At 54.1% G+C, this 25,917-nt stretch overlaps 2 protein-coding genes across 3 annotated transcripts; one reads left to right on the top strand and one right to left on the bottom strand.

Moving 5' to 3' along the window:
* Positions 1 to 4,178: 4,178 nt before the first annotated feature.
* Positions 4,179 to 9,509, top strand: SRA1 (steroid receptor RNA activator 1). Of its 2 annotated transcripts, none has more exons than XM_084636675.1 (5): positions 4,179 to 4,315; positions 4,815 to 4,940; positions 7,624 to 7,772; positions 8,560 to 8,668; positions 9,049 to 9,509. In XM_084636675.1, exons 1-5 carry the CDS (start codon positions 4,270 to 4,272, stop codon positions 9,240 to 9,242), a joined length of 624 nt encoding a protein of 207 aa, XP_084492801.1. In that variant the 5' UTR covers positions 4,179 to 4,269; the 3' UTR covers positions 9,243 to 9,509. The 2 variants fall into 2 exon arrangements, with proteins under 2 accessions (XP_084492801.1, XP_084492800.1); XM_084636674.1 differs by having other exon boundaries at positions 7,624 to 7,838.
* Positions 9,510 to 17,112: 7,603 nt separating this feature from the next.
* EIF4EBP3 (eukaryotic translation initiation factor 4E binding protein 3) lies at positions 17,113 to 25,638 on the bottom strand. Its single transcript, XM_084636788.1, has 3 exons — positions 25,317 to 25,638; positions 18,457 to 18,630; positions 17,113 to 17,474 (listed from the first exon to the last, which is right to left on the bottom strand). Exons 1-3 carry the CDS (start codon positions 25,429 to 25,431, stop codon positions 17,446 to 17,448), a joined length of 318 nt encoding a protein of 105 aa, XP_084492914.1. The 5' UTR covers positions 25,432 to 25,638; the 3' UTR covers positions 17,113 to 17,445.
* Positions 25,639 to 25,917: the final 279 nt, after the last annotated feature.

Genomic DNA, 25,917 nt, shown 5'->3' with positions numbered 1-25,917 from the left:
AGGCTTTAGGACTACATCTAGGAGAACCGCAAATGCCAGGGCAAAGTAATCCTTTCATATGCTTGCTTTTAAACCATGTATAGCATTTTAAAAGGTACACTCACCAGAGGTCCCTTCTCCGCCTGCTGGGTCCAGGAGGCAGCCTTGGGTGGGTTCGGGGGGTACTGGCTCCAGGTCTAGGGTGAGAAACAGTTCCTGGCTGTCGGGAAAACCGGTTTCTCCGCTTGCTTGCTGTGAGCTATCTACAACCTCCTCCTCATCATCATCTTCTTCGTCCCAAAAACCTGCTTCCGTATTGCCTCCATCTCCATTGAAGGAGTCAAACAACACGGCTGGGGTAGTGGTGGCTGAACCCCCTAAAATGGCATGCAGCTCATCATAGAAGCGGCATGTTTGGGGCTCTGACCCAGAGCGGCTGTTCGCCTCTCTGGTTTTCTGGTAGGCTTGCCTCAGTTCCTTCAGTTTCACGCGGCACTGCTTCGGGTCCCTGTTATGGCCTCTGTCCTTCATGCCCTGGGAGATTTTCACAAAGGTTTTGGCATTTCGAAAACTGGAACGGAGTTCTGATAGCACGGATTCCTCTCCCCAAACAGCGATCAGATCCCGTACCTCCCGTTCGGTCCATGCTGGAGCTCTTTTGCGATTCTGGGACTCCATCATGGTCACCTGTGCTGATGAGCTCTGCATGGTCACCTGCAGCTTGCCACGCTGGCCAAACAGGAAATGAGATTCAAAAGTTTGCGGTTCTTTTCCTGTCTACCTGGCCAGTGCATCTGAGTTGAGAGTGCTGTCCAGAGCGGTCAGAATGGAGCACTCTGGGATAGCTCCCGGAGGCCAATACCATCGAATTGTGTCCACAGTACCCCAAATTCGAGCCGGGAACGTCGATTTAAGGGCTAATCCACTTGTCAGGGGTGGAGTAAGGAAATCGATTTTAAGAGCCCTTTAAGTCGAAATAAAGGGCTTCACTGTGTGGACGGGTGCAGGTTTAAATCGATTTAACGCTGCTAAATTCGACCTAAAGTCCTAGTGTAGACCAGGGCTAAGTCGAAATAAAGGGCTTAATTGTGTGGACGGGTGCAGGTTTACATCGATTTAACGCTGCTAAATTCGACCTAAAGTCCTAGTGTAGACCAGGGCTCAATCCCCTCTCCTAATCCTGCCTCCAGCTGCTTGACATTCCTGACCAGTCAATTTCCTCCCTCTGCTCAGACCTGGCCACCCCCTACTCCGATTTGTCCCCTTTGCCCCTTTTAAACTCCTCTCAAAAGCAGTCAGCAGAATTTTACCGCTGATAAGGGCAGGGGGAAGGGCTGTGGCTTCAGCAGGTGAAGCGGCGCATGCTCATTACACCTCAGGTGCACATTCCTCATACTGAGAATGAGGGGCGATCAGCAGGTTATCTCAAGTGCTTATATATGAATGCACAAAGCCTTGGAAACAAGCAGGGAGAACTGGAGGTCCTGGTGATGTCAAGAAATTATGACATGATTGGAATAACAGAGACTTGGTGGGATAACTCACATGACTGGAGTACTGTCATGGATGGTTATAAACTGTTCAGGAAGGACAGGCAGGGCAGAAAAGGTGGGGGAGTAGCACTGTATGTAAGGGAGCAGTATGACTGCTCAGAGCTCCGGTACAAAACTGCAGAAAAACCTGAGTGTCTCTGGATTAAGTTTAGAAGTGTGAGCAACAAGAGTGATGTAGTGGTGGGAGTCTGCTATAGACCACCAGACCAGGGGGATGAGGTGGATGAAGCTTTCTTCCGGCAGCTCGCAGAAGCTACTAGATTGCATGCCCTGGTTCTCATGGGTGACTTTTAATTTAAGGGAACGGATGGGTAGGATCCCCTGGGGGACTAACATGAAGGGGAAAGGAGTCCAGGAGAGCTGGCTGTATTTCAAGGAATCCCTGTTGAGGTTACAGGGACAAACCATCCCGATGTGTCGAAAGAATAGTAAATATGGCAGGCGACCAGCTTGGCTTAACGGTGAAATCCTAGCGGATCTTAAACATAAAAAAGAAGCTTACAAGAAGTGGAAGATTGGACATATGACCAGGGAAGAGTATAAAAATATTGCTCGGGCATGTAGGAATGAAATCAGGAGGGCCAAATCGCACCTGGAGCTGCAGCTAGCGAGAGATGTCAAGAGTAACAAGAAGGGTTTCTTCAGGTATGTTGGCAACAAGAAGAAAGCCAAGGAATGTGTGGGCCCCTTAATGAATGAGGGAGGCAACCTAGTGAAAGAGGATGTGGAAAAAGCTAATGTACTCAATGCTTTTTTTGCCTCTGTCTTCACTAACAAGGTCAGCTCCCAGACTGCTGCGCTGGGCATCACAACATGGGGAATAGCTGGCCAGCCCTCTGTGGAGAAAGAGGTGGTTAGGGACTATTTAGAAAAGCTGGATGTGCACAAGTCCATGGGGCCGGACGAGTTGCATCCGAGAGTGCTAAAGGAATTGGCGGCTGTGATTGCAGAGCCATTGGCCATTATCTTTGAAAACTCGTGGTGAACGGGGGAAGTCCCGGATGACTGGAAAAAGGCTAATGTAGTGCCAATCTTTAAAAAAGGGAAGAAGGAGGATCCTGGGAACTACAGGCCAGTCAGCCTCACCTCAGTCCCTGGAAAAATCATGGAGTAGGTCCTCAAAGAATCAATCCTGATGCATTTACATGAGAGGAAAGTGATCAGGAACAGTCAGCATGGATTCACCAAGGGAAGGTCATGCCTGACTAATCTAATCGCCTTCTATGATGAGATTACTGGTTCTGTGGATGAAGGGAAAGCAGTGGATGTATTGTTTCTTGACTTTAGCAAAGCTTTTGACACCGTCTCCCACAGTATTCTTGTCAGCAAGTTAAAGAAGTATGGGCTGGATGAATGCACTATAAGGTGGGTAGAAAGTTGGCTAGATTGTCGGGCTCAACGGGTAGTGATCAATGGCTCCATGTCTAGTTGGCAGCCGGTGTCAAGTGGAGTGCCCCAGGGGTCGGTCCTGGGGCCGGTTTTGTTCAATATCTTCATAAATGATCTGGAGGATGGTGTGGATTGCACTCTCAGCAAATTTGCGGATGATACTAAACTGGGAGGAGTGGTAGATACGCTGGAGGGGAGGGATAGGATACAGAGGGACCTAGACAAATTGGAGGATTGGGCCAAAAGAAATCTGATGAGGTTCAATAAGGATAAGTGCAGGGTCCTGCACTTAGGACGGAAGAACCCAATGCACCGCTACAGACTAGGGACCGAATGGCTAGGCAGCAGTTCTGCGGAAAAGGACCTAGGGGTGACAGTGGACGAGAAGCTGGATATGAGTCAGCAGTGTGCCCTTGTTGCCAAGAAGGCCAATGGCATTTTGGGATGTATAAGTAGGAGCATAGCGAGCAGATCGAGGGACGTGATCGTCCCCCTCTATTCGACATTGGTGAGGCCTCATCTGGAGTACTGTGTCCAGTTTTGGGCCCCACACTACAAGAAGGATGTGGATAAATTGGAGAGAGTCCAGCGAAGGGCAACAAAAATGGTTAGGGGTCTGGAACACATGACTTATGAGGAGAGGCTGAGGGAACTAGGATTGTTTAGCCTGCAGAAGAGAAGAATGAGGGGGGATTTGATAGCTGCTTTCAACTACCTGAGAGGTGGTTCCAGAGAGGATGGCTCTAGACTATTCTCAGTGGTAGAAGAGGACAGGACAAGGAGTAATGGTCTCAAGTTGCAGTGGGGGAGGTTTAGGTTGGATATTAGGAAAAACTTTTTTACTAAGAGGGTGGTGAAACACTGGAATGAGTTACCTAGGGAGGTGGTAGAATCTCCTTCCTTAGAGGTTTTTAAGGTCAGGCTTGACAAAGCCCTGGCTGGGATGATTTAACTGGGAATTGGTCCTGCTTTGAGCAGGGGGTTGGACTAGATGACCTTCTGGGGTCCCTTCCAACCCTGATATTCTATGATTCTATGATTCCAAGGGGAGTAATTTAATAGCTGCAGGGGCAGGAGTCCCAGCACTGCCCACGCGGGTCAGTGCAGTAAAGCCCCGGCTCTGGAGAGCCCCCAGCGGCGGAGGCAGCACCCGAGCTCTGACCGCGGCTCCCCGAGACCCCGCCGATCACAGGGGGTCGCTCCTGGCCCGTCCGGCCCCGCTGGAAGCTCCGCCCAGCGCGGCTCAGCCACCCCGCGTGAGCCGCCGCCACCAAGCTCCAGTCCGGCGGCGGGGCCGGGCACTCAGCACCTCCCAGGCCACGCCCCAATTCGGAAGGGGCGGGGTCTCATGCCCGGCCGTGACGTGGCGATGGCGGAACTTTACGTGAAACCGGGTGAGGGCGCCGGGCTGGGCAAGTGGGGACGTTCCGCGACCCTGGCCTGAGGGAGGGGAAGTCCTGGGCCCTCCTGTCTGAGGCGGGGGAGCCCTGGCTCCTCCTCTTGTCATGGGGCCTGGAGGAAGCCCCGGCCCCCCCCCATTCCTGTCCTGGGGGCGGGAGGAGGGGAAGCCCCGGCTCCCCCCTTGTGTCTTGGGGCCTGGGGCGGGGAGAGGAGAGGAGGGGAAGCCCCGGCTCCCCCCTTGTGTCTTGGGACCTGGGGCGGGGAGAGGAGAGGAGGGGAAGCCCCGGCTCCCCCCTTGTGTCTTGGGACCTGGGGCGGGGAGAGGAGGGGAAGCCCCGGCTCCCCCCTTGTGTCTTGGGGCCGGAGGGGGGAGAGGAGGGGAAGCCCCGGCTCCCCCCTTGTGTCTTGGGGCTGGGGGGGGGGAGAGGAGGGGAAGCCCTGGCGCTGGCCATTGTGTAGTGCCAGTAATTGGTGCCATTTATGTCTCCCCAGGAAACAAGGAGCGCGGCTGGAACGATCCCCCTCAGTTTTCCTATGGGCTGCAGCTCCAGTGTAGTGGCCCGAAGCGCACCCCCCTCGCACGCAGGGTCCCCGGCCTGGCCCATGGAGCCCCCCAAGGTTAGAATTGCCGCATACATTGCCCTGCAGCCGGTGGGCCCATGCTGGGGGTGGCAAAGCCCATCAGGGATGCTGAGTTAAGCCCAGTCTCTAACTCAAAGTCCCCTTCAGAGGGCTCTCTGCAGAGGAGGATTTCCCCCTTCTGTGCCCCCATAAGCACGGGTGTGGGGAATCCGTGGTAGCCTGCCCCTCTCCTCTGAGGCCTCAGGCTAAGGCTCTTGGGCTCATCACTGTCTCATGCTTTGCTGTAGCTCCTGTGGGACCTGCCTGTCTAGGGTCATGCAGATGTCACACTGACAGATCCCGGTCACCAGTGGGCAGGATCGAACTGGGGAGCTCTGGAGCTTAGTGCATGAGCCTCTACAGCAGGGGTGGGCAAACTTTTTGGTCCGAGGGCTACATCTGGGTATGGAAATTTTATGATGGACCATGAATGCTCATGAAATTGTGGTTGGGGTACAGGAGGAGATGAAGGCTCTGGCGGGGGGTGTGGGCTCTGGGGTGGTGCCAGAAATGAGGAGTTCAGGGTATGGGAGGGGGCTCCAGGCTGGGGCAGGGGGTTGGGGTGTAGGTAGGGGGGTTCCAGGTGGGGGTTCAGGCTCTGGGGTGGGGCTGGGGGTGAGGGGTTTGCGGTCTAGGAGGGTGCTTTGGGTTGGGATTGAGGGGTTTGGAGGGTGATCAGGGCAGGGGGTTGGGACCTGGCAGGGGGCAGGCTCTGGGCGGCGCTTACCTCAAGCAGCTCCTGGAAGCAGTGACATGTACCCCCTCCAGCTCCTACATGAAGGTGTGACCAGGTGGCTCTAGTCTGTGCGCTGCCCTGTCTGTAGGCACCGTCCCTGCAGCTCCCATTGGTCGCATTTCCTGGCCAATGGGAGCTGCAGGGGCGGTGCTTGAGGCGGGGGCAGTGCACGGAGCCCCCTGACTACCCCTAAACATAGGAGCCGGAGGTGGGACATACTGCTACTTCTGGGACCTGCGGCATGTGCGCCCAGAGCAGCTCCCGACCCCGCTCCCCGGCTGGAGTGCAGGAGCAGGGAAAGCCCCAGATGTGGCCCACGGGCTGTAGTTTGCCCACCCCTGCTCTACTGCATGAGCTAAAATCCAGCTGGCTGTTAGCTCAGGCTGTAGAGCAGGCTCATTTTATCTCTCTTTAAGTGGTCTCGGTGCCACAAGATGGGACAGAGCACCACACCCAGAAGGTGTGTGGGTTACACAGAGACCAACCAGCACCTGAGGGAGGCTTTGGGGAAAACAAACAATCCTTTGCGCCCTGGATTTTGTTTCAACTCAGCTGTCAGTCATGTTATCTTCTGTACGTGGCAGCATGAGCCAGTGCTTACGGCTCAAGTCCCAGTCCTGTGCTTTAGGGTGTAGCCTGGTCTTACTTGTGTGTGGTGTGACCACTTCCCCCAGCCTCTGCAGCAGGGGTGGGCAAACTTTTTGGTCTGAGGGCCAAATCTGGGTATGGAAATTGTATGGTGGGCCATGAATGCTCATGAAATTGGGGTTGGGGTGCAGGAGGGGGTGATGGCTCTGGGGTGGGTCCAGAAATGAGGAGTTCAGGGTATGGGAGGGGGCTCCAGGTTGGGGCAGGGGGTTGGGGTGTACCAGCTGAGGGTTCAGGCTCTGGGGTGGGGCTGGGGATGAGGGCTTCCCTCCTATCCACTGGGGATAATGAGAGGTGGCTGCAGCATAATTCATTTGCTTTGAGAGCTGCAGACAGTGCTACTTATGTGGGTGGGTAATTCATCCTTCTAGGAAGGAATGCCTCAGTAGATTTTGCTGCCCAAATCCAGCAGGAGGCCCGACCCCAGCCTGGGCGCTCATTACCTCCTTTCCCCTCTGGCTAACAGGCAACCCTCTAGCTTTGCTGGGTGACTTAGCATTTACAGGTATTTCCCTGAGGTCAGTTCTGCTCATGCCCTCCCAGTGAGGGACAGATTCACTCTGCACCCAGCACTGTTTTCCTCTGCCACCCCAAGGACAAGTTTGGGGAAGCGGGCACTTTATGCTGCCCTGCCCTCCCCTCATCTGCAGAGAAGGGAGGTGCTCGCTGTAATGTGACCACCTGCTTCTCAGAAGCTGGGCTGAGACCTCAACCCATGCCATGTAGGGCACAAGAGCAGTTATCACGTGAAAATGCCTGCTAGTCCCTGCTGACCTGGACAGATCTCAGCTGGGGCCCTGAAGCTGGCAGGTCCATTCCCAGTGCCCTGAGACATCCAGCCCCCTGGTACGGCCAGTAGTACAAACAGTGGAAGGGGTTCTTCTGAACTGCAGCTCTGGGGATGTCTGCACTGTAGGAAAAAACCAATGGCACTGCGTCTGAGCCCAGGTCAACTGACTCAGGCTCGTAGTGTGAGAGGCTAATAACAGCAGTGTAGACATTCCCACTTGGGCTGGAGCCTCTACGCTGTTATTAGCCCCACGCTGATGCAGGCTCTGACACTGGCTGCTGTGGGGTTTTCTTTGCAGTGTAGACGTACCCTCTGCTAACTAGGCTGGCTTGGCTTGTTGCGCTGGGCACAGTGAGTCCAGTGTTCTGCTCTGAATGCTTTCCACCTCAGGCCGCCAGAGCTTGGAGCACAGCACCCTCACGTGGTGGGCTGAGCAGGTGGGATTTTGGGTGGCTTGGACTGGACTATTACAGTGGCTGTTGACTCCATAATGTTTGTGTTTTCAGCCCCTACTCCAGCGAATTCTGCTCCTCCAGTGCTGCCAGTAGTCTTACCCTCAAAACCCGTGGGGCCGCCCCCTCTTGCTGTGGTCAGCCCTGCTCTGAGGCCGGACACTGTGAAGCAGGTTGCGAGCCTGGCTAAGGAGGAGTGCGAGGTGAATGTAGAGGATGTTCTAGCCCCTCTGAATGAGACTCTGAGCATGTGCAGGAATGCCGTGCAGGTGAGGATTGCTGCTGTGCCCAGTGGCATTGCCAGTGACTCTTTCCACAAAAATGAGGAGTCCGGTGGCACCTTAAAGACTAACAGATTTATTTGGGCATAAGCTTTCATGGGTAAAAAACCCACTTCTTCAGATGCATGGAATGAAAATTACAGATGCAGGCATAAATATATATTGGCACATGAAGAGAAGGGAGTTACCTTACAAGTGAAGAACCAGTGTTGAAGGCCAATTCAGTGAGGGTGGATGTGGTCCACGCCCAATAATTGAGGAGGAGGTGTCAATACCAAGAGAGGGAAAATTGCTTTTGTAATGAGCCAGCCACTCCCAGTTCCTATTCAAGCCCAGATTGATGGTGTTAAGTTTGCAAATGATCTGCAGTTTCCTCTTTCCACAGACACAGATGTCGAGCCCTGTACCCTGCTCTCTCTGCTGCTGATTGTCCGCCTCAGGGTGTGTGCAGCCAGGGAAGGGCCCATTGAATGGGGGTGTTTGTTCTCTGTGGCATTACAGGGGCCCGCCATTCCCAAGTTGTCCCTCTGCATCCTGCTGCCTGAGAGGAGGATGTGAAGGCTCAGCTCGCTGGGTGCAGGTGGTTCTGACGGGTCCCCTTCTCAGAGCTCTTCTCTACTTTAGCGCTAGCAGGGGGTGTGTGGTGGGGGCTCTGGCTCAAGGCTTTCTGGTGGCAGTTCTTCACTAAGGCTCCTCTCTGGACTTCCAGAAACAGGTTTGTGATGACATCAGCAGACGCCTCGCTGTGTTTCGGGAGCTGTGGCTCCAGGGAAAGCTGTCTGCCCCTGTGAGGAAGAGGATGAATATCCTGGTTCAGGGTGAGAGGGGCAAAGGGGCGCCAGGGAGCTGTGACCCACTCTAGGGAGGGGGCCAACTTTGCATCTCCCAGGGGTTCTGCACTGCGGCCTACATGCATTCCTTTCCTGGCTCCCCATCTCCTCTCAGCACTCAGCGCTGCTTCCATGTCCCTCACCTGTCAGCATGAGGCCCATTTGTGCCCTGTCATGTCCCCCTCTGTCCGACTGTAGTGCTCCCATCCCTGTGGTATCTAGGCACAACTCTTCTCCCAGCTGGAATCCCAGTGGGTCCAGCGGCTGTGGATGGAGCTCATACTCAGCTCAGAGCCTTTTTTACTCCCCCCATCCACCTGAGAGGTTCATGGGCCACTAACAGGGGCTGCTCTCTCCTTGCCTCCTAGAGCTCCAGCGGCGGCACTGGGATGTGGCTGATGAAATCCATCGCTCGCTCATGGTGGACCATGTCAATGAAGTCAGTCAATGGCTGGTGGGAATCAAACGGTTAATTGCTGAGGCAAGGAACTTGCCTCCTGGAGACTTGGTTGCAAATGATGAGCAGGGAGCTGGAGCTCAGCCAGCCAAAGAGGCCCTGTGAGCCATGGCAAAGCTGGGGGGAACTGAACTGCCTCCAGACCCCACTGTGTCCCCCAGAGGTGATGGAGCTCTTGGCCACTAGGAGCATTTCTCATCGCTGTAGCGGGAAAACAGGGGTTTCTGGCTTCTCCCGTGTCTCCCTGTCCTGCCTCTGCGTGATCCTGATTCAGGATTGGCTCCGCACCAAGGAGAGGCTTTCTTACCACCAATCGATCTCGGGGCAACTTGCTGCATGATACTGAATTAAAATTACTGTTCCAGTGTCCCATGCCTGTGTGAAAGCCCAGTGCCAGCCCTCATCTGGAACCTGCTGTGAGCAGGCTCCAGGGCAGAACAAGACAGGGGAGAGAGCTGCAGCTGGTGTGGACATGTGGTAGATAGTGCTATTCTTTCCCAGGCGTGTCGGGTGTGGGGATGGTGGAGCCCTGGGCTGTAATGACAGGTCAGTCAGATGCTGGGCGTGGAGATCAGCGCTCAGCCCTTCCCATGCCCAGAAGAGGAGCTGGATGATGTTTTTTGGCCCAAGATTGATCAAAAATGCAGTTTTTGTCAACCCAAACAAGATTCCTTCCCCCCAGCCCAGTAGTTAGGGCATCAGCTGGGCTGTAAGAGACCCAAGTTCAAATCCCTGCTCTGGAAAAGACCCAAAACAGTCTTTTTTTAATTCACAGCAAATTCTGAAGTGTCAGTATTGGCTCAACCCAAACCCAATGTTTTTGAACCAGCAGTGCACTGACAATTCTGTTACTCACCCAGCCCTGGTTGCAGTACACTTCCCCTGGCACCAGTCACCTTTGTGCCCAGGGGAGTTGCAGAAAGTTTGGGGCAGGCCTGGCCCTATTTCCCCTTTAGAACATAAGAACAGCCACAGTGGGTCAGCCAAGGGTTCAGTATCCTGTCTTCTGACAGTGGCCAATGCCAGATGCTTCAGGGAGAATGAACAGAATAAGGCAGTTATCTAGTGATCCATCCCCTGTTGTCTACTCCCAGGATCTGGCAGTCAGAGGTTTAGGGACTCTCAGACAGGGGTTGCATCCCTGACCATCCTGGCTAATAGCCATTGATGGCCCTATCCTCCAGGAACGTAGCTAATTCTTTTTGAACCCAGTTACGTTTGGCCTTCACAGCATTCCCTGGCTACAAGTGCCACAGGTTGACTGTGTGTTGTGCAAAGTGAAGGGGTAAACAACACTTCCTTATTTACTTTCTCCACACCAGTCATGATTTTATAGACATCTATCATATCCCCCGTCGTATCTTTTTTAAGATGAAATGTCCCAATCTTACTAATCTCGCCTCATACAAAAACTGTTCTATACCCCTAATAATTTTGTTGCCCTTCTCTGTACGTTTTCCAATTTTAATATATCCTTTTTAACATGGGGCAACCAGATCTGCATGCAATATTCAAGATGTGGGCGTACTATGGATTTATACAGGGGTATTATATTTTCTGTCTTATTATCTATCCCATTTTTAATGGCTCCTAACAGTCTGTTTGCTTTTTTGACTGCCACTGCATATGGAGTGGATGTTTTCAGAGAACTATCTACAATGACTCCCAAGATCTCTTTCTTGAATGGAAATAGCTAATCTAGACCAGTGGTTTTCAAACTGTGGGTTGCGACCCAGGTCAGCACTGCCAACCGGGCTGTTAAAAGTCCCGTCGGCGGTGCTGCCTGGCTAAGGCAGGCTAGTCCCTACCTGTTCTGACACCACGCTGCTCCCTGGAAGCAGTCAGCAGCAGGTCTGACTCCTAGGCTGGGGGGGCCATGGAGCTCCACACTCCCATTGGCTGGGAATAGACCAATGGAAGCCTGGGAGCGGGGGCGGGGGGAAGGCAGTTCCTGTGGGTGAGAACCATGTGGAGCTGATTGCACACCTCTGCCTAGGAGCTGGACCTGCTGCTGGCCTTAGCCCCTGCCCTGCCACGCCATGCCACTGACTGGGAACCACCTGAGGTAACCCATACCCCAATCCCCTGCCCTGAGCCCTCCCCAAACCTGGAGCCCCTTCCTGCACCCCAAACCCCTCATCCCTGGCCCCACCCAAGAGCCTGCACCCCCTGCCCCAGCCCAGAGCCCCCTCTCACACCCTGAACCCCTCATTCCCAGCTCCACCCTCCACTCCAACCCTCTGTCCCAAATCCCTCGTCACCAGCTCTGTTGGGTCGTGGGCATCAACAATTTTCTTCAACTGGGTTGCCAGAAAAGAAGTTTGAAAATCACTGATCTAGGCACCACCATTTTATATGTATAGTTGGGATTATGTTTACCAATGTGCATTACTTTGCATTTATCAACATTGAATTTCATCTGCCATTTTGTTGCCCTGTCACCCAGTTTTGTGAGATTCCCTTTGTAGCTCTTCACAGTCTCCCTGGGACTTAATGATCTTTAGAAGTAAGGTGTGTCTCTATGCATTGCAATTGCAGCATGTTCTCCAGCATTCCCTTCTGCCAGCCCCACACTCCGCAGGACTAGTCCTGCCCTAGACAGTCAACGTGCCTTTCCTAGAAACCTGCCCCTCACTGACCAGCTTATGCTTTTAGCATCTGGGGTTCAAAACCAGCATTTGCCCCAGTCACTATCAAGCACCTGCCACCTTTCCTCACTGTAGCTCTTCTCCCTCCTCTTGTACCTGAATCTGCAGTTGGGCTCAATTGCTGCTGCCCCCAATTGGCGTGGCAGGGGCAAGTGTGTGTGTGTGTGTATAAAAAGTCAAAGCACCGGGCTTGGATCCTGTCACAGCAGCAGGAAAACATATCCAGCTCTGTAGGGGCCGGATGGCTGCTTGCCCTACCGGTGCAGTAGGGTGAGCAGCACAATGAGCTGGACTGGCTGCCCTTGGCATCACCCCAGGGCCTGCCATTAGCTGGCCCTTCCCTCCCAGCCCACAAGGGGGTCTAGGCCAGGCCCTGCCTCAGTTACCAACCAGCTCTGAGTTTGGGAAGGCAGCTTTGCTTTTTCAGCTGGCGAACTGCAGCTCCCTCACATCATCAGTCCCCTCCAGGAGGTGAACTAGCACTGCCCTCTTGTGGACATTCAGGGACATGCATCAGCAAGGCTGCCACATTGACAGCAACCAGCACTAAGGAATCCAGCTGGTTTCTCTGAGCACAGAGACAATCTCACTCCAAACACCTGCTCAATCCCACACTGTCCTGGTCCAGGCTGTGGGACAGGAATTGCCCCTGAGCCTCTGTGTAACACAGTCACTGCAGCTCAGCAAGGGCACAAGGGGAGAGAGGCTAACAACTCCCTTGCACTCTAAAAGGGACAGCGAGACAATGGCATGGGCTAGCCAGAGGCATCAAAACTCTCTCGCAGCCAGGAGCAGTGCTGGCTGGGGCATGAAGTCTGGGCATTCGGTCCTCAGCCCCTCATCTCCTGGAACCTGGGCGGCCAGACAGATCCGTGGTTAGCATCATTCAGGAGTACGCTGTGACTCCCTGCACTACAAGTTTCGCAGGAGAGATATTCCAGGAGCTGAAGGCAGGTGCAGAGGGAGATTTGGGGTGGGCTAACAGTCCGTAGATTGATATAGAATCATAGAATATCAGGGTTGGAAGGGACCCCAGAAGGTCATCTAGTCCAACCCCCTGCTCAAAGCAGGACCAATTCCCAGTTAAATCATCCCAGCCAGGGCTTTGTCAAGCCTGACCTTAAAAACCTCTAAGGAAGGAGATTCTACCACCTCCCTAGGCAACTCATTCCAGTGTTTCACACACCCTCTTAGTGAAAAAGTTTTTCCTAATATCCAATCTAAACCTCCCCCACTGCAACTTGAGACCATTACTCCTTGTCCTGTCCTCTTCTACCACTGAGAATAGTCTAGAGCCATCCTCTTTGGAACCCCCTTTCAGGTAGTTGAAAGCAGCTATCAAATCCCCCCTCATTCTTCTCTTCTGCAGGCTAAACAATCCCAGCTCCCTCAGCCTCTCCTCATAACTCATGTGTTCCAGTCCCCTAATCATTTTTGTTGCCCTTCGCTGGACTCTCTCCAATTTATCCACATCCTTCTTGAAGTGTGGGGCCCAAAACTGGACACAGTACTCCAGATGAGGCCTCACCAATGTCGAATAGAGGGGAACGATCACGTCCCTCGATCTGCTCGCTATGCCCCTACTTATACATCCCAAAATGCCATTGGCCTTCTTGGCAACAAGGGCACACTGCTGACTCATATCCAGCTTCTCGTCCACTGTCACCCCTAGGTCCTTTTCCGCAGAACTGCTGCCTAGCCATTCGGTCCCTAGTCTGTAGCTGTGCATTGGGTTCTTCTGTCCTAAGTGCAGGACCCTGCACTTATCCTTATTGAACCTCATCAGATTCCTTTTGGCCCAATCTTCCAATTGGTCTAGGTCCTTCTGTATCCTATCCCTCCCCTCCAGCGTATCTACCACTCCTCCCAGTTTAGTATCATCCGCAAATTTGCTGAGAGTGCAATCCACACCATCCTCCAGATCATTTATGAAGATATTGAATAAAACCAGCCCCAGGACCGACCCTTGGGGCACTCCACTTGATACCGGCTGCCAACTAGACATGGAGCCATTGATCACTACCCGTTGAGCCCGACAATCTAGCCAGCTTTCTACCCACCTTATAGTGCATTCATCCAGCCCATACTTCCTTAACTTGGTGACAAGAATACTGTGGGAGACCGTGTCAAAAGCTTTGCTAAAGTCAAGAAACAATACATCCACTGCTTTCCCTTCATCCACAGAACCAGTAATCTCATCATAAAAGGCGATTAGATTAGTCAGGCATGACCTTCCCTTGGTGAATCCATGCTGGCTGTTCCTGATCACTTTCCTCTCATGCAAGTGCTTCAGGATTGATTCTTTGAGGACCTGCTCCATGATTTTTCCAGGGACTGAGGTGAGGCTGACTGGCCTGTAGTTCCCAGGATCTTCCTTCTTCCCTTTTTTAAAGATTGGCACTACATTAGCCTTTTTCCAGTCATCCGGGACTTCCCCAGTTCGCCACGAGTTTTCAAAGATAATGGCCAGTGGCTCTGCAATCACAGCCGCCAATTCCTTCAGCACTCTCGGATGCAACTCGTCCGGCCCCATGGACTTGTGCACGTCCAGCTTTCCTAAATAGTCCCTAACCACCTCTATCTCCACAGAGGGCTGGCCATCTCTTCTGCATTTTGTGATGCCCAGCGCAGCAGTCTGGGAGCTGACCTTGTTAGTGAAAACAGAGGCAAAAAAAGCATTGAGTACATTAGCTTTTTCCACATCCTCTGTCACTAGGTTGCCTCCCTCATTCAGTAAGGGGCCCACACATTCCTTGGCTTTCTTCTTGTTGCCAACATACCTGAAGAAACCCTTCTTGTTACTCCTGACATCTCTGGCTAGCTGCAGCTCCAGGTGCGATTTGGCCCTCCTGATAACATTCCTACATGCCCGAGCAATATTTTTATACTCTTCCCTGGTCATATGTCCAACCTTCCACTTCTTGTAAGCTTCTTTTTTATGTTTAAGATCCGCTAGGATTTCACCATTAAGCCAAGCTGGTCGCCTGCCATATTTACTATTCTTTCGACTCATCGGGATGGTTTGTCCCTGTAACCTCAACAGGGATTCCTTGAAATACAGCCAGCTCTCCTGGACTCCTTTCCCCTTCAAGTTAGTCCCCCAGGGGATCCTGGCCATCCGTTCCCTGAGGGAGTCGAAGTCTGCTTTCCTGAAGTCCAGGGTCCGTATCCTGCTGCTTACCTTTCTTCCCTGCGTCAGGATCCTGAACTCAACCAACTCATGGTCACTGCCTCCCAGATTCCCATCCACTTTTGCTTCCCCCACTAATTCTACCCGATCTGTGAGCAGCAGGTCAAGAAAAGCGCCCCCCCTAGTTGGCTCCTCTAGCACTTGCGCCAGGAAATTGTCCCCTACGCTTTCCAAAAACTTCCTGGATTGTCTATGCACCGCTGTATTGCTCTCCCAGCAGATATCAGGAAAATTAAAGTCACCCATGAGAATCAGGGCATGCGATCTAGTAGCTTCCGTGAGCTGCCGGAAGAAAGCCTCATCCACCTCATCCCCCTGGTCCGGTGGTCTATAGCAGACTCCCACCACTACATCACTCTTGTTGCACACACTTCTAAACTTAATCCAGAGACACTCAGGTTTTTCTGCAGTTTCGTACCGGAGCTCTGAGCAGTCATACTGCTCCCTTACATACAGTGCTACTCCCCCACCTTTTCTGCCCTGCCTGTCCTTCCTGAACAGTTTATAACCATCCATGACAGTACTCCAGTCATGTGAGTTATCCCACCAAGTCTCTGTTATTCCGATCACGTCATAGTTCCTTGACATCACCAGGACCTCCAGTTCTCCCTGCTTGTTTCCAAGGCTTTGTGCATTTGTATATAAGCACTTGAGATAACCTGTTGATCGCCCCTCATTCCCAGTATGAGGCAGGAGCCCTCCCCTCACAGACATTCCTGCCTGTGCTTCCTCCCGGTATCCCGCTTTCCCACTTACCTCAGGGCTTTGGTCTCCTTCCCCCGGTGAACCTAGTTTAAAGCCCTCCTCACTAGGTTAGCCAGCCTGCTGGCAAAGATGCTCTTCCCTCTCTTCGTAAGATGGAGCCCGTCTCTGCCCAGCACTCCTCCTTCATGGAACACCATCCCATGGTCAAAGAAACCAAAGCCTTCTCTCCGACACCACCTGCGTAGCCATTCGTTGACTTCCACGATTCGACGCTCCCTACCTAGGCCTTTTCCTTCCACGGGGAGGATGGACGAGAACACCACTTGCGCCTCCAACTCCTTTATCCTTCTTCCTAGAGCCACATAGTCCGCAGTGATCCGCTCAAGGTCATTCTTGGCAGTATCATTGGTGCCCACGTGGAGAAGCAGGAAGGGGTAGCGATCCGAGGGCTTGATGAGTCTCGGCAGTCTCTCCGTCACATCGCGAATCTTAGCCCCTGGCAAGCAGCAGACTTCTCGGTTTTCCCGGTCAGGGCGGCAGATAGATGACTCAGTCCCCCGGACTGTCTATGTCTACAGGCTGTTCCCTCTCACCCAGGACCGAGTGCCATGGATACAGGCAGGGTTTGCCAGCAGCTCCTGGAGCTCATTGAGTCCTGGAGCACTTTCTCCCACAGTGGATTCTGGCACCAGCCTGGGCTCATGGCTAGTAGCTCCCAGCTGGTGGGCCAGTGTAGGTTTGTAATTGCTGCTGCAGCTGTTAGAGGAGACAGTGGAGAAAGCCTTTTCTCCCTGTCCTACTCTAAGTGAGCACCGGGGTCTCTGGGCATACAGCTCATGGAGCTCAGATTGCACCCTCCCAGGGCAGTTGTCATGACAGCCAGCCCCAGTGCTGCAACCACTCCTGAAGAGGCTGAGAGCCGTGAGACACAATTGGGGCTGCTTGGCCCATCACCCCTCCCCCCCCACACTCTGGGGAGGACACAGCTGACCCTGGCCTGAGGGGTTCTCCAACAGCTGATTACGCTGAAGAGCCTGGTTCTGTGCGAAGCTACAAATAAGCAGGAGCCTGGAATCAGTCTCCTCCTGACTGGACTCAAGCCAAGGAAAGCTCCCCCTTTCTCCAGGCACCATCCAGTTTGCACCGCAGCTTTTAACCAAGCCGGATGGGCTCCCCTGACTGCTGGGGACACAGGCCCCCTTCTCCCGGTACCCCTTGACCAGTTCTAACCAAAGGCTCAGATCACCTGCATCTCTCACTCCTCTGGAGGTTAGGGAGGGCTAGTGACACCTGAACACTAGCTCCCCTCAGCTCCAGCTACAAGGGAAAGGGCCATGCGGCTGAGGCTCTACCCATGGACTTGGCAGGCTCTTGCCTAGCCCCGGCTGTGGGTTGGGAGTGAAGCACAGAAGACGCGCAGGGCGGAAGGGGATACAGGAAGGTTGTTTATTGCACAGCCTCAGAGCGAGCCCATGGTGTAGCCACTAGACACGCTCAGCGCAGTGAGCCCAGCCGTGCACCGCAGGGTTGGGGGACAGAGCAGCCGCTCATGCCAGCTCCCCACACCAGCCACCACACCTGGGCTTCATTTCAGTAAAAAAAACTGAGAACAAATGCAACTGCAGAGAAACAGTGTTAAAACAGCGCCACATCCATAGGCAGCAGCCGCGCCAGGGCCTCGCTCACTTCTGGGTCTTCAGGGAGGGAAAGGAGGCAGGAGCCCCAGGAAAGCAGCTTGCCGCCAGCTGGCCGCATTGCTGGGAGCTCAGATATCCATGGCAAACTGATCGTCATCTGGGCAGGAGAAAGAAACAAGGTCTGCGTTAGAAGGACGGCACGTGGCAAGGGGGGGCTCTGCAGGGATCACTGTGGGGACATGATGCTGTTAACCAGGAGATCAGCTACTGCCAATAGCAGCAGCATGGACGGGTGGATCAGAGCGAGGATCTGTCTTCCCCCAGCTGCGTTCCTGGGTCACGGCTCTGCACAGCTGACCTGCATTGGCCTCCAGATGTGGCCTCCCATCTTCCCTCCCCTCAGCCTGTTCCGGCTGCCAGCAATGGAGGAGTCCCAGGGTTGCCATTGCTGCAGTCTGAATTGAGTGTGTGTGGGGTCCATGTGATGGGGTGGCTCAAGGGAAGCAGAGCCCCAGGGAGAGCAGCTGCAACTTCCTGGGGAAGAAGGGGAGGGGGCAGAGACAGCAATTTGCAGTTCCCCTCCCATCCACAAGGGGTGCTCAATGCTCAATGGGTCACCCACCCAATCGGAGCAGAGTTCCTGAGGGGAGTAAACTATGTTTCCAGCCCTGCCATGCAGCTGCAGGAGGCAGCTGTGGTCCTGGCACTGATGCCCGCTGAGCCCAGTGGCAGCCCAAAGAGGGAGAGGCCAGTGGCTCCACGCACCCAGGACTGGTCTCCATCCCCTGGCATGGGGAACGAGCAGAGGATGGCAGGCGGGGGCTTGGCCTCCTCACTGCCCCCTGGACAGGACATGGACCAGCAGCAGAGGCAGATGGAACCAGACAACCTCTCCCCATCCCAGTGCTGGAAGGGGATGCTGCTCCCCCAGGGTGGGAGCTGCATTACTCCCCGCTCCCTCCACTTCAAGTCCTGCTTCAGGTGCCTTGAAACAGGCAGGACAAAGTCACTTGTGATGCACTAGGGGAGCCCCAAGGGGGCAGCCCTTCTGCTCTGGGTTCTCAGGCCCCAAGCGCTGCAGCAGGAGCGAAGGTGACGGGCAGTGTTCCGGGACTAGGGGTTGGGCACATGCGTTTTACCTGGGACCTCTTCCTCGGTCTCATTTTGTTCCTTAAGATCCTCCAGCTTGGAGTGCGCCGCGTGGGGGGGAGAGGTGATGCCGGGGATGTGAGGGAGGTAGCAGGGGGGCGTCCTGGCAACGGGCGAGTTCTTACACTCCAGCAGGAATTTACGGTCATAGATTATCCTGGTACCTGTCAAACCCAGCAGGCAAATCAGCCCCCGGCACTCAGGTGCCCTCTTCCAAGAGACCTGCCCACCACAGTCTGCCCCGCAGGGAGCTCGGAAGTCTCTGCCAACCCCTCTCCAAGCCTGGAGCAGGCAAGATCAAGCCCAGACTTGTGCCAGCATCTCCTGTGTTGCTGAGCCATGTGACACCACGGCTGTCAGCCCAGGCAGAGCTGCTACTAGTAATTAACATTAATTAGAACATAAGAGCAGCGATACCGGGCCAGATCATGGTCCGCCTTGCCCAGTATCCTGCCTCTGACAGTGGCCCATACCAGAGCTTCAGGAGGAGTGTACAGAACAGGGCAATTATGGAGCAATCCACCCCAGCTTCTGGCAGTCAAAGGTTTAGGGTCACCTCAAGCACGGGGCTGCCTCCCTGACCAGCTTGGTAATAGCAATTGATGGAGCCATCCTCCAGGAACTAATCCAGTTCTGTTTTGAACCTAGTTATAGTTTTGGCCCTCACAACATCCCCTGGCAATGAGTTCCACAGGTTAGTTGTGCCTTCTGTGAAGAAGTACTGCTCTTGTTTGCATTAAACCTGCTGCCTATTAATTTCATTGTGTAATCCCTACTTTCTGTATTGTGTGAAGAAGTAAATAACACTTCCCCATTTACTTCTCCCACCATTCCTGGTTTTATAGAGCTCTATCATATCCCCCTTTTTTTTAAGTCAAACAGCCCTAATCTTCTTAGGTTTCAGAGTAGCAGCTGTGTTAGTCTGTATCCGCAAAAAGAAAAGGAGGACGTGTAGCACCTTAGAGACTAACAAATTTATCTGAGCATAAGTTTTCGTGAGCTACAGCTCACTTCATCAGATGCATTCAGTGGACAATGCAGTGCGGAGATTTATATACACAGAGCATTTATATGCTCAAATAAATTTGTTAGTCTCTAAGATGCCACAAGTACTCCTTTTCTAATCTTCTTAGTTGCTCCTTCTATTGAAGTCATTCCATACCTGTCATCATCCTTTTTGCCCTTCTCTAACCTTTTCCAGTTCCACTCTATTCTTTTTGAGCTGGGGCAACCAGACCTGGATGCAGCGTTCAAAGTGTGGGCAGACCATCGGTTTATATAGTGGTATTATGAACGTTCCTAACTTTTTGTTAGGCTTTTTGGCCCCTGCTATGCACTGAGCGGAAGTTTTCAGAAAATGATCTATGGTGACTCCAGATCTTTTTCTTGGGTCGTAACAACTAATTCAAACCTCCTCATTGTGTATGTGTCTCATAGGGATTATGTGACATTTATTTGGCTCCTTTCAACGTGAAGGACCCCAGAGCATTCCAGATACAAGGATCACTGTAGCCAGCACTGAATGCAGCTGTCTCTGGGGTGTGTCACAGCAGCTGGTTAAAACCACCCAGCAAAATTACACAACAGTTTAGGGCTTCAAGGATCCCAATGGAAATTGCAGTGGGAAATTAGGGAGGCAGAATGGGGCTGGGTCAAGCTACCATTCCACAGGGGGCTTTTCTGTTGCAGCCTTTTTACTATCCTCACCCCCAACCTTTCCCATTGGTGCTACTCCTGGGTCAGTTCTGCCAAAAGGTGTTACTGGCCAGCGGCGTTTTCACTGCCACCTGGTGCTGCTCTGAGCGTGGTTAGATGACCTGGTGGTTAAATGGCAGTGGCTGGTCTGTGCTAGCACCAGCGGAGCTGGGCCAGCAGTAGCAGGCTGGGGTAGATGCAGCCCTCGAGCACCAGGGGATCTGTAGTCACTGTATGCAGACAGGACGCAGGTTTTACATCCCCCGCAAGGGATGGGGCCTTCAGCAGCACAGCGCCCCCTAGCATCAGCCTGGGGTGCCAATTGTCCAGGACAGAGTGGAAGTGCTGTCAGCTGTTCCCCAAATCCATTGCCAGCACCACTCCCGATTTCCCAGATGTTTCCCATTCCGACCCTGACCCTGCTGAGACCAGCCCCAGGCAGCCTGCCTGCATGCAGCAGCTGTGTTTATGGGACCTACCCACACGTCACACAGCTTCACCTGCCAGCCCCCTCTAGCACAGGAGGGGATCCGGGTGAGCTCTGGGAGGGCACAAGAGATTCTGCTTGAATAGGGCAGTGCTGCCAGGGATCCCTTCCTCCCAGCTGGCAACACAAGCTCACCCAGCCACGTGACCCTTCAGCCACCAACTGCTGACACCCAGCCACTCTTCCTCCTCCCCCTAGTAATCCAGCCTAGCAACAGGTGGCAGGGGATAATTTAGAACAACGCTTCCTCAGCTCTCGTCCCCTAAAGCCCCTACTCTACTTGCGCTATATTGATGACATCTTCATCATCTGGACCCATGGAAAAGAAGCCCTTGAGGAATTCCACCATGATTTCAACAATTTCCATCCCACCACCAACCTCAGCCTGGTCCAGTCCACACAAGAGATCCACTTCCTGGACACTACAGTGCTAATAAACAATGGTCACATAAACACCACCCTATACCGGAAACCTACTGACCGCTATTCCTACCTGCATGCCTCCAGCTTTCACCCTGACCACACCACACGATCCATCGTCTACAGCCAAGCTCTGCGATACAACCGCATTTGCTCCAACCCCTCAGACAGAGACAAACACCTACAAGATCTCTGTCAAGCTTTCTTAGAACTACAATACCCACCTGCGGAAGTGAAGAAACAGATTGATAGAGCCAGAAGAGTTCCCAGAAGTCACCTACTACAGGACAGGCCTAACAAAGAAAATAACAGAACGCCACTAGCCGTCACCTTCAGCCCCCAACTAAAACCCCTCCAACGCATTATTAAGGATCTACAACCTATCCTAAAGGATGACCCAACACTCTCACAAATCTTGGGAGACAGCCCAGTCCTTGCCTACAGACAGCCCCGCAACCTGAAGCAAATACTCACCAACAACCACATACCACACAACAGAACCACTAACCCAGGAACTTATCCTTGCAACAAAGCCCGTTGCCAACTGTGTCCACATATCTATTCAGGGGACACCATCACAGGGCCTAATAACATCAGCCACACTATCAGAGGCTCGTTCACCTGCACATCCACCAATGTGATATATGCCATCATGTGCCAGCAATGCCCCTCTGCCATGTACATTGGTCAAACTGGACAGTCTCTACGTAAAAGAATAAATGGACACAAATCAGATGTCAAGAATTATAACATTCATAAACCAGTCGGAGAACACTTCAATCTCTCTGGTCACGCAATCACAGACATGAAGGTCGCTATCTTAAAACAAAAAAACTTCAAATCCAGACTCCAGCGAGAAACTGCTGAATTGGAATTCATTTGCAAATTGGATACTATTAATTTAGGCTTAAATAGAGACTGGGAGTGGCTAAGTCATTATGCAAGGTAGCCTGTGTCCTCTTGTTTTTTCCTAACCCCCCCCCCCTCCCCCAGATGTTCTGGTTTAACTTGGATTTAAACTTGGAGAGTGGTCAGTTTGGATGAGCTATTACCAGCAGGAGAGTGAGTTTGTGTGTGTATGGGGGTTGGGGGGGATGTGAGAAAACCTGGATTTGTGCAGGAAATAGCCCAACTTGATTGTCATGCACATTGTGTAAAGAGTTGTCACTTTGGATGGGCTATCACCAGCAGGAGAGTGAATTTGTGTGGGGGGGTGGAGGGCGAGAAAACCTGGATTTGTGCTGGAAATGGCCCAACTTGATGATCACTTTAGATAAGCTATTACCAGCAGGACAGCGGGGTGGGAGGAGGTATTGTTTCATGGTCTCTGTGTGTATATAATGTCTTCTGCAGTTTCCACAGTATGCATCCGATGAAGTGAGCTGTAGCTCACGAAAGCTTATGCTCAAATAAATTGGTTAGTCTCTAAGGTGCCACAAGTCCTCCTTTTCTTTTTGCGAATACAGACTAACACGGCTGTTACTCTGAAACCAGGTAACACAGGCTCTGCAAGGGGGAGGGAACAGCAGAGCAGCGGCGGGGAGAGCCCAGAAATCCCGGCACTGCTGAGCACAGGCTGCAGCCTTTGGAGCAGAGCAAACATATCAGGTAACCCAGTGCAGGCAGCTCGGAGCAGCTGACCTCGACCTCGGTGCCAGCACCTGCTGCAGCTCCCACCCCTCCTGAGATAAGACTTATCATGAGCCAGCGCTGGCAGGATGGACTCGTGCAGTTTAACTGAAAGGCTCCCTGCATGTGGATAAAAGCATGCAGCCCAGCGGGCCAAGGGACGCGCCAGACACAAGGACAAGTGTGGACGGCTTTCTAAAAATAGAGACATGCTGGTGAGGCCAGTAGGGTCACTTCCACCAGAGTCCCAGAGAGCCCCGAGGCAGAAGTCTGCCTTGCCCACAGACACATCTGGCAGAGCACCCCTCCCAGCGGGCACAGCCCAGCTCCTACCCACACCCCACCCAGATCTTGTCTGAGGATTTTGTCCTGCTGCTAATCAGACGGGTACCTAAGAGTCTCCCACGACAGAGCAACAACAGCAAAAACCCCACTCGGCTCCCTGGAGCTTCTGGCTCTTCTCCCTTTTCAGGGTCTGAGCAGTGCTGCTCAGGGGAAGGATTTCAGAGGGGTGGTGTGGGGCTGTGAGGGTCCCTGTGTTTAGGTGGCAAAGCTCCATCACATCGGAAGGTTTTGCAGAGGATGCTCACACTGTGGCAGCTCCCCAATGACAGAATCAGGGACCCACTCACTGACTCAGAGGTCACTCTGCAATAGCAACTATGAAACGGGAGCCAACAGTCCCCCAGCACCAATGGGTGACATGCGGTCATTCATTCACATTACTGAGGCTGCCTGAGAGCACACCAGTCTCCCCCGCTGCAGCTTGCTCTGAAGGAAACACCTTTGGCCAAGAGCACAGCAGCAAAAGAATCTCAGACCCTCCGCTCCCAGAGCTTGTGTCTACACATGGAGCCACTGGGCTAACCTCGACAGGAACGAAACCCTCTTACTCCAACACCCACACAGGGAGGTACTCAGGAACGTTCCTTACTCGGTCCATGTGTGGACAAACCAGGGAGAAAGGGGAAAACCTGGAGGCAAGGATGCTCTGGCCTGTTTGAGGAGCTAGGCCATGCAGAGTGCAGCAGGGACTGCACCTGCGGAATGTTCTAGATCAGTGATTCTCAAGCTATTTACCATTGTGTCCCCACGTGTATGGCCCTGAGGAGGTCACATGGGCTGCACCTGTGCGCTGACTGGGCCCCGCAGGTTGCTCTAGATCATCTCTGTCCAAACTCACACTTTCAACTTTGAATTTAAATCCCTCGTGCTGCCTCTACCCCAAGCTTTTCCTTAAACTCTCCCCTGGGTCCTAGCCCCATTGGCAGGGCTAGTGAGGACAGGACACTGGTGTTTTAACCACCGCATCAGCTAACCCTGCTCAGAGCAGGGTTTGATAACAGTCATAAAGTTGCTGGCAGCCGCCCAGCCCCTGCCTGCCCTGAAGCTCCCCCTGCTACAACAACAGAGGGTGTAGCAGGAAGAAGTCCTGCAGGACAGAGCCCTAGCATCTGAGTAGTGCAAGTAACAGCCCTGCTTTGGAAATGTGTCCACCGTAATGTTACAAATCTAACAACCTAGGAGGCAACAAGGGAACCCTTCTGGTTCTCAGGGCCAGGGGCTCCCCGGGCCGGCACAGCTGCAGAGGTGTGGCCCCGACCGAGTTTTCAGGAAGCCTTTGTTTGGTGTCTCTCCTCACAGGCTCCTGTGCATTCACGTGGCATCGATGCAGGGTTTGCAACTCCCAAGCGGGGTATGCGAAGCTCAGCCCGCGGCCCAGCCCATCACTTCCACAGCCCTTGTTATTATGAGGTGTACTGTGGGAGCCACACAGCCCCCCTGGGCCTTGGCCGCTCCATGCAGGTGGTCAAGGAATCGGGCAGTTTTGGATTAAACACCGTGCAGAGCCTGGTACCTCTTATGCTAACTCCCTTGCACCCCCCCGGGGGCGCCTCTTCCTCCCTGGCATGAGCCATGTGGGGCGGGGGCCAAATCCTTTGGGTCGCAGGGGAAAACCGAGATCCCGTCCAGGCGAAGGCAAAACCCGCTCAAACCTTCCTGGGGCCCAGCCAGCCAAGGGCAATTCCAGCTCGAAGAGGCTTTTCGGGCTCAGTGGTTTGAGCATTGGCCTGCTAAACCCAGGGTTGTGAGTTCAATCCTTGAGGGGGCCATTTAGGGATCTGGGGCAAAAATTGGGGATTGGTCCTGCTTTGAGCAGGGGGTTGGACTAGATGACCTCCTGAGGTCCCTTCCAACCCTGATATTCTGTGATTCTGTGAGTCGCCCCGATCCGCTCCGAGTGCGCAGCGCCGGGCGCCCCAGCGAGCTCAGCCCAGGTGCAGCCGGACGGGTCCCCCCGCCGTTACAGAACCGGGTCTGAGTCGCTGGACTGCGCCCCCCCGCCCAAACCGGAGAGGCTCGGGGCAGCGGCCGGAGATCGGGGCAGCCCCATTCGCCCTCCCGCGGGAACGGGGGCACCGGACCCGCTGCCTGGGAGCCCGGTGGGACACGGGAGGCCGCTCCCCAGGGATCCAGGAAGGCCCGGGCCGTCTCCGCGCGGGGGAGTCAGGGTTGCAGCCGCAACAGGGGGCACTGGACCGGCTGCAGGCAGAGGCTGGGGTGCTGCTGAGCCCAGGGGCTGCTCGGGGAGCGGGCCCTGCTGCGGCCCGGCCTTACCCCCAGGGGTGGTGGAGTAGAGGGTCCCGCCGGGGGTGCAGCTGTAGCCGTCTGGGGAGCCCTGGTCTCGGCCGCCCGGAATGGGGCAGGAGCTCGTGGTGCTCGCAGCGGCCATGGAGCCCGATCGGTATCCGCGGGGCACAGCGACACGTGCAGGCCCGGGGCGGGGCCAGGCGGGGTGGGGTCCTTCCCTCCCCGAGGCAGGCGGGGCTGCTCCTTCCCCGAGGCAAGCAAGCAGGTCAGTGCCCGGCCAGCGCACAGGCTCCTGCCCAGCCTGGGGACGGGACTGCGGCGAGGCGCTGGACCTAGCCTAGCTCTGACCCGGGATCCCTGCTGCTTACGTGGAGCAAACAGGCGGCCCCGCGTTAGAAAGGAGCCGAACACTGAGAGGTGCCCATGAATCACCCGAGGAGGTGGGACTCAAACGCCAGCCTCCCCCGCTCCTACCAGCTGGGCTGTCCCCCAGGAAGCGATAAGGTCCCTCCCCGAACCACAGAAACCGGCTGGTGCTTAGTAGACCGGAACCAGGGAAACCCATTTGAACATGTTTCTGCAAAGCAGCCGCGGGCATGAGGCTGCCCCCTCCTGCCGGGGTGGGCAG

This window comes from Lepidochelys olivacea (genome assembly GCF_965140295.1).
Source record: "Lepidochelys olivacea isolate rLepOli2 genome assembly, chromosome: 8".
NCBI lineage: Eukaryota > Metazoa > Chordata > Testudines > Cheloniidae > Lepidochelys > Lepidochelys olivacea.
This window is presented reverse-complemented; position numbering and strand designations above follow the sequence as displayed.

Excerpts from the sequence above, each read along its gene's own strand:
- SRA1 (XM_084636674.1), top strand. The coding sequence starts at position 4,270 with ATGCCCGGCCGTGACGTGGCGATGGCGGAACTTTACGTGAAACCGG. Across the intron at positions 4,941-7,623 it reads GGCCCATGGAGCCCCCCAAG|CCCCTACTCCAGCGAATTCT; the intron begins GTTAGAATTGCC and ends TTGTGTTTTCAG. Across the intron at positions 8,669-9,048 it reads GATGAATATCCTGGTTCAGG|AGCTCCAGCGGCGGCACTGG; the intron begins GTGAGAGGGGCA and ends CTTGCCTCCTAG.
- EIF4EBP3 (XM_084636788.1), bottom strand. The coding sequence starts at position 25,431 with ATGGCCGCTGCGAGCACCACGAGCTCCTGCCCCATTCCGGGCGGCCGA. Across the intron at positions 18,631-25,316 it reads CTACTCCACCACCCCTGGGG|GTACCAGGATAATCTATGAC; the intron begins GTAAGGCCGGGC and ends TGGGTTTGACAG. Across the intron at positions 17,475-18,456 it reads GACCGAGGAAGAGGTCCCAG|ATGACGATCAGTTTGCCATG; the intron begins GTAAAACGCATG and ends TCTCCTGCCCAG.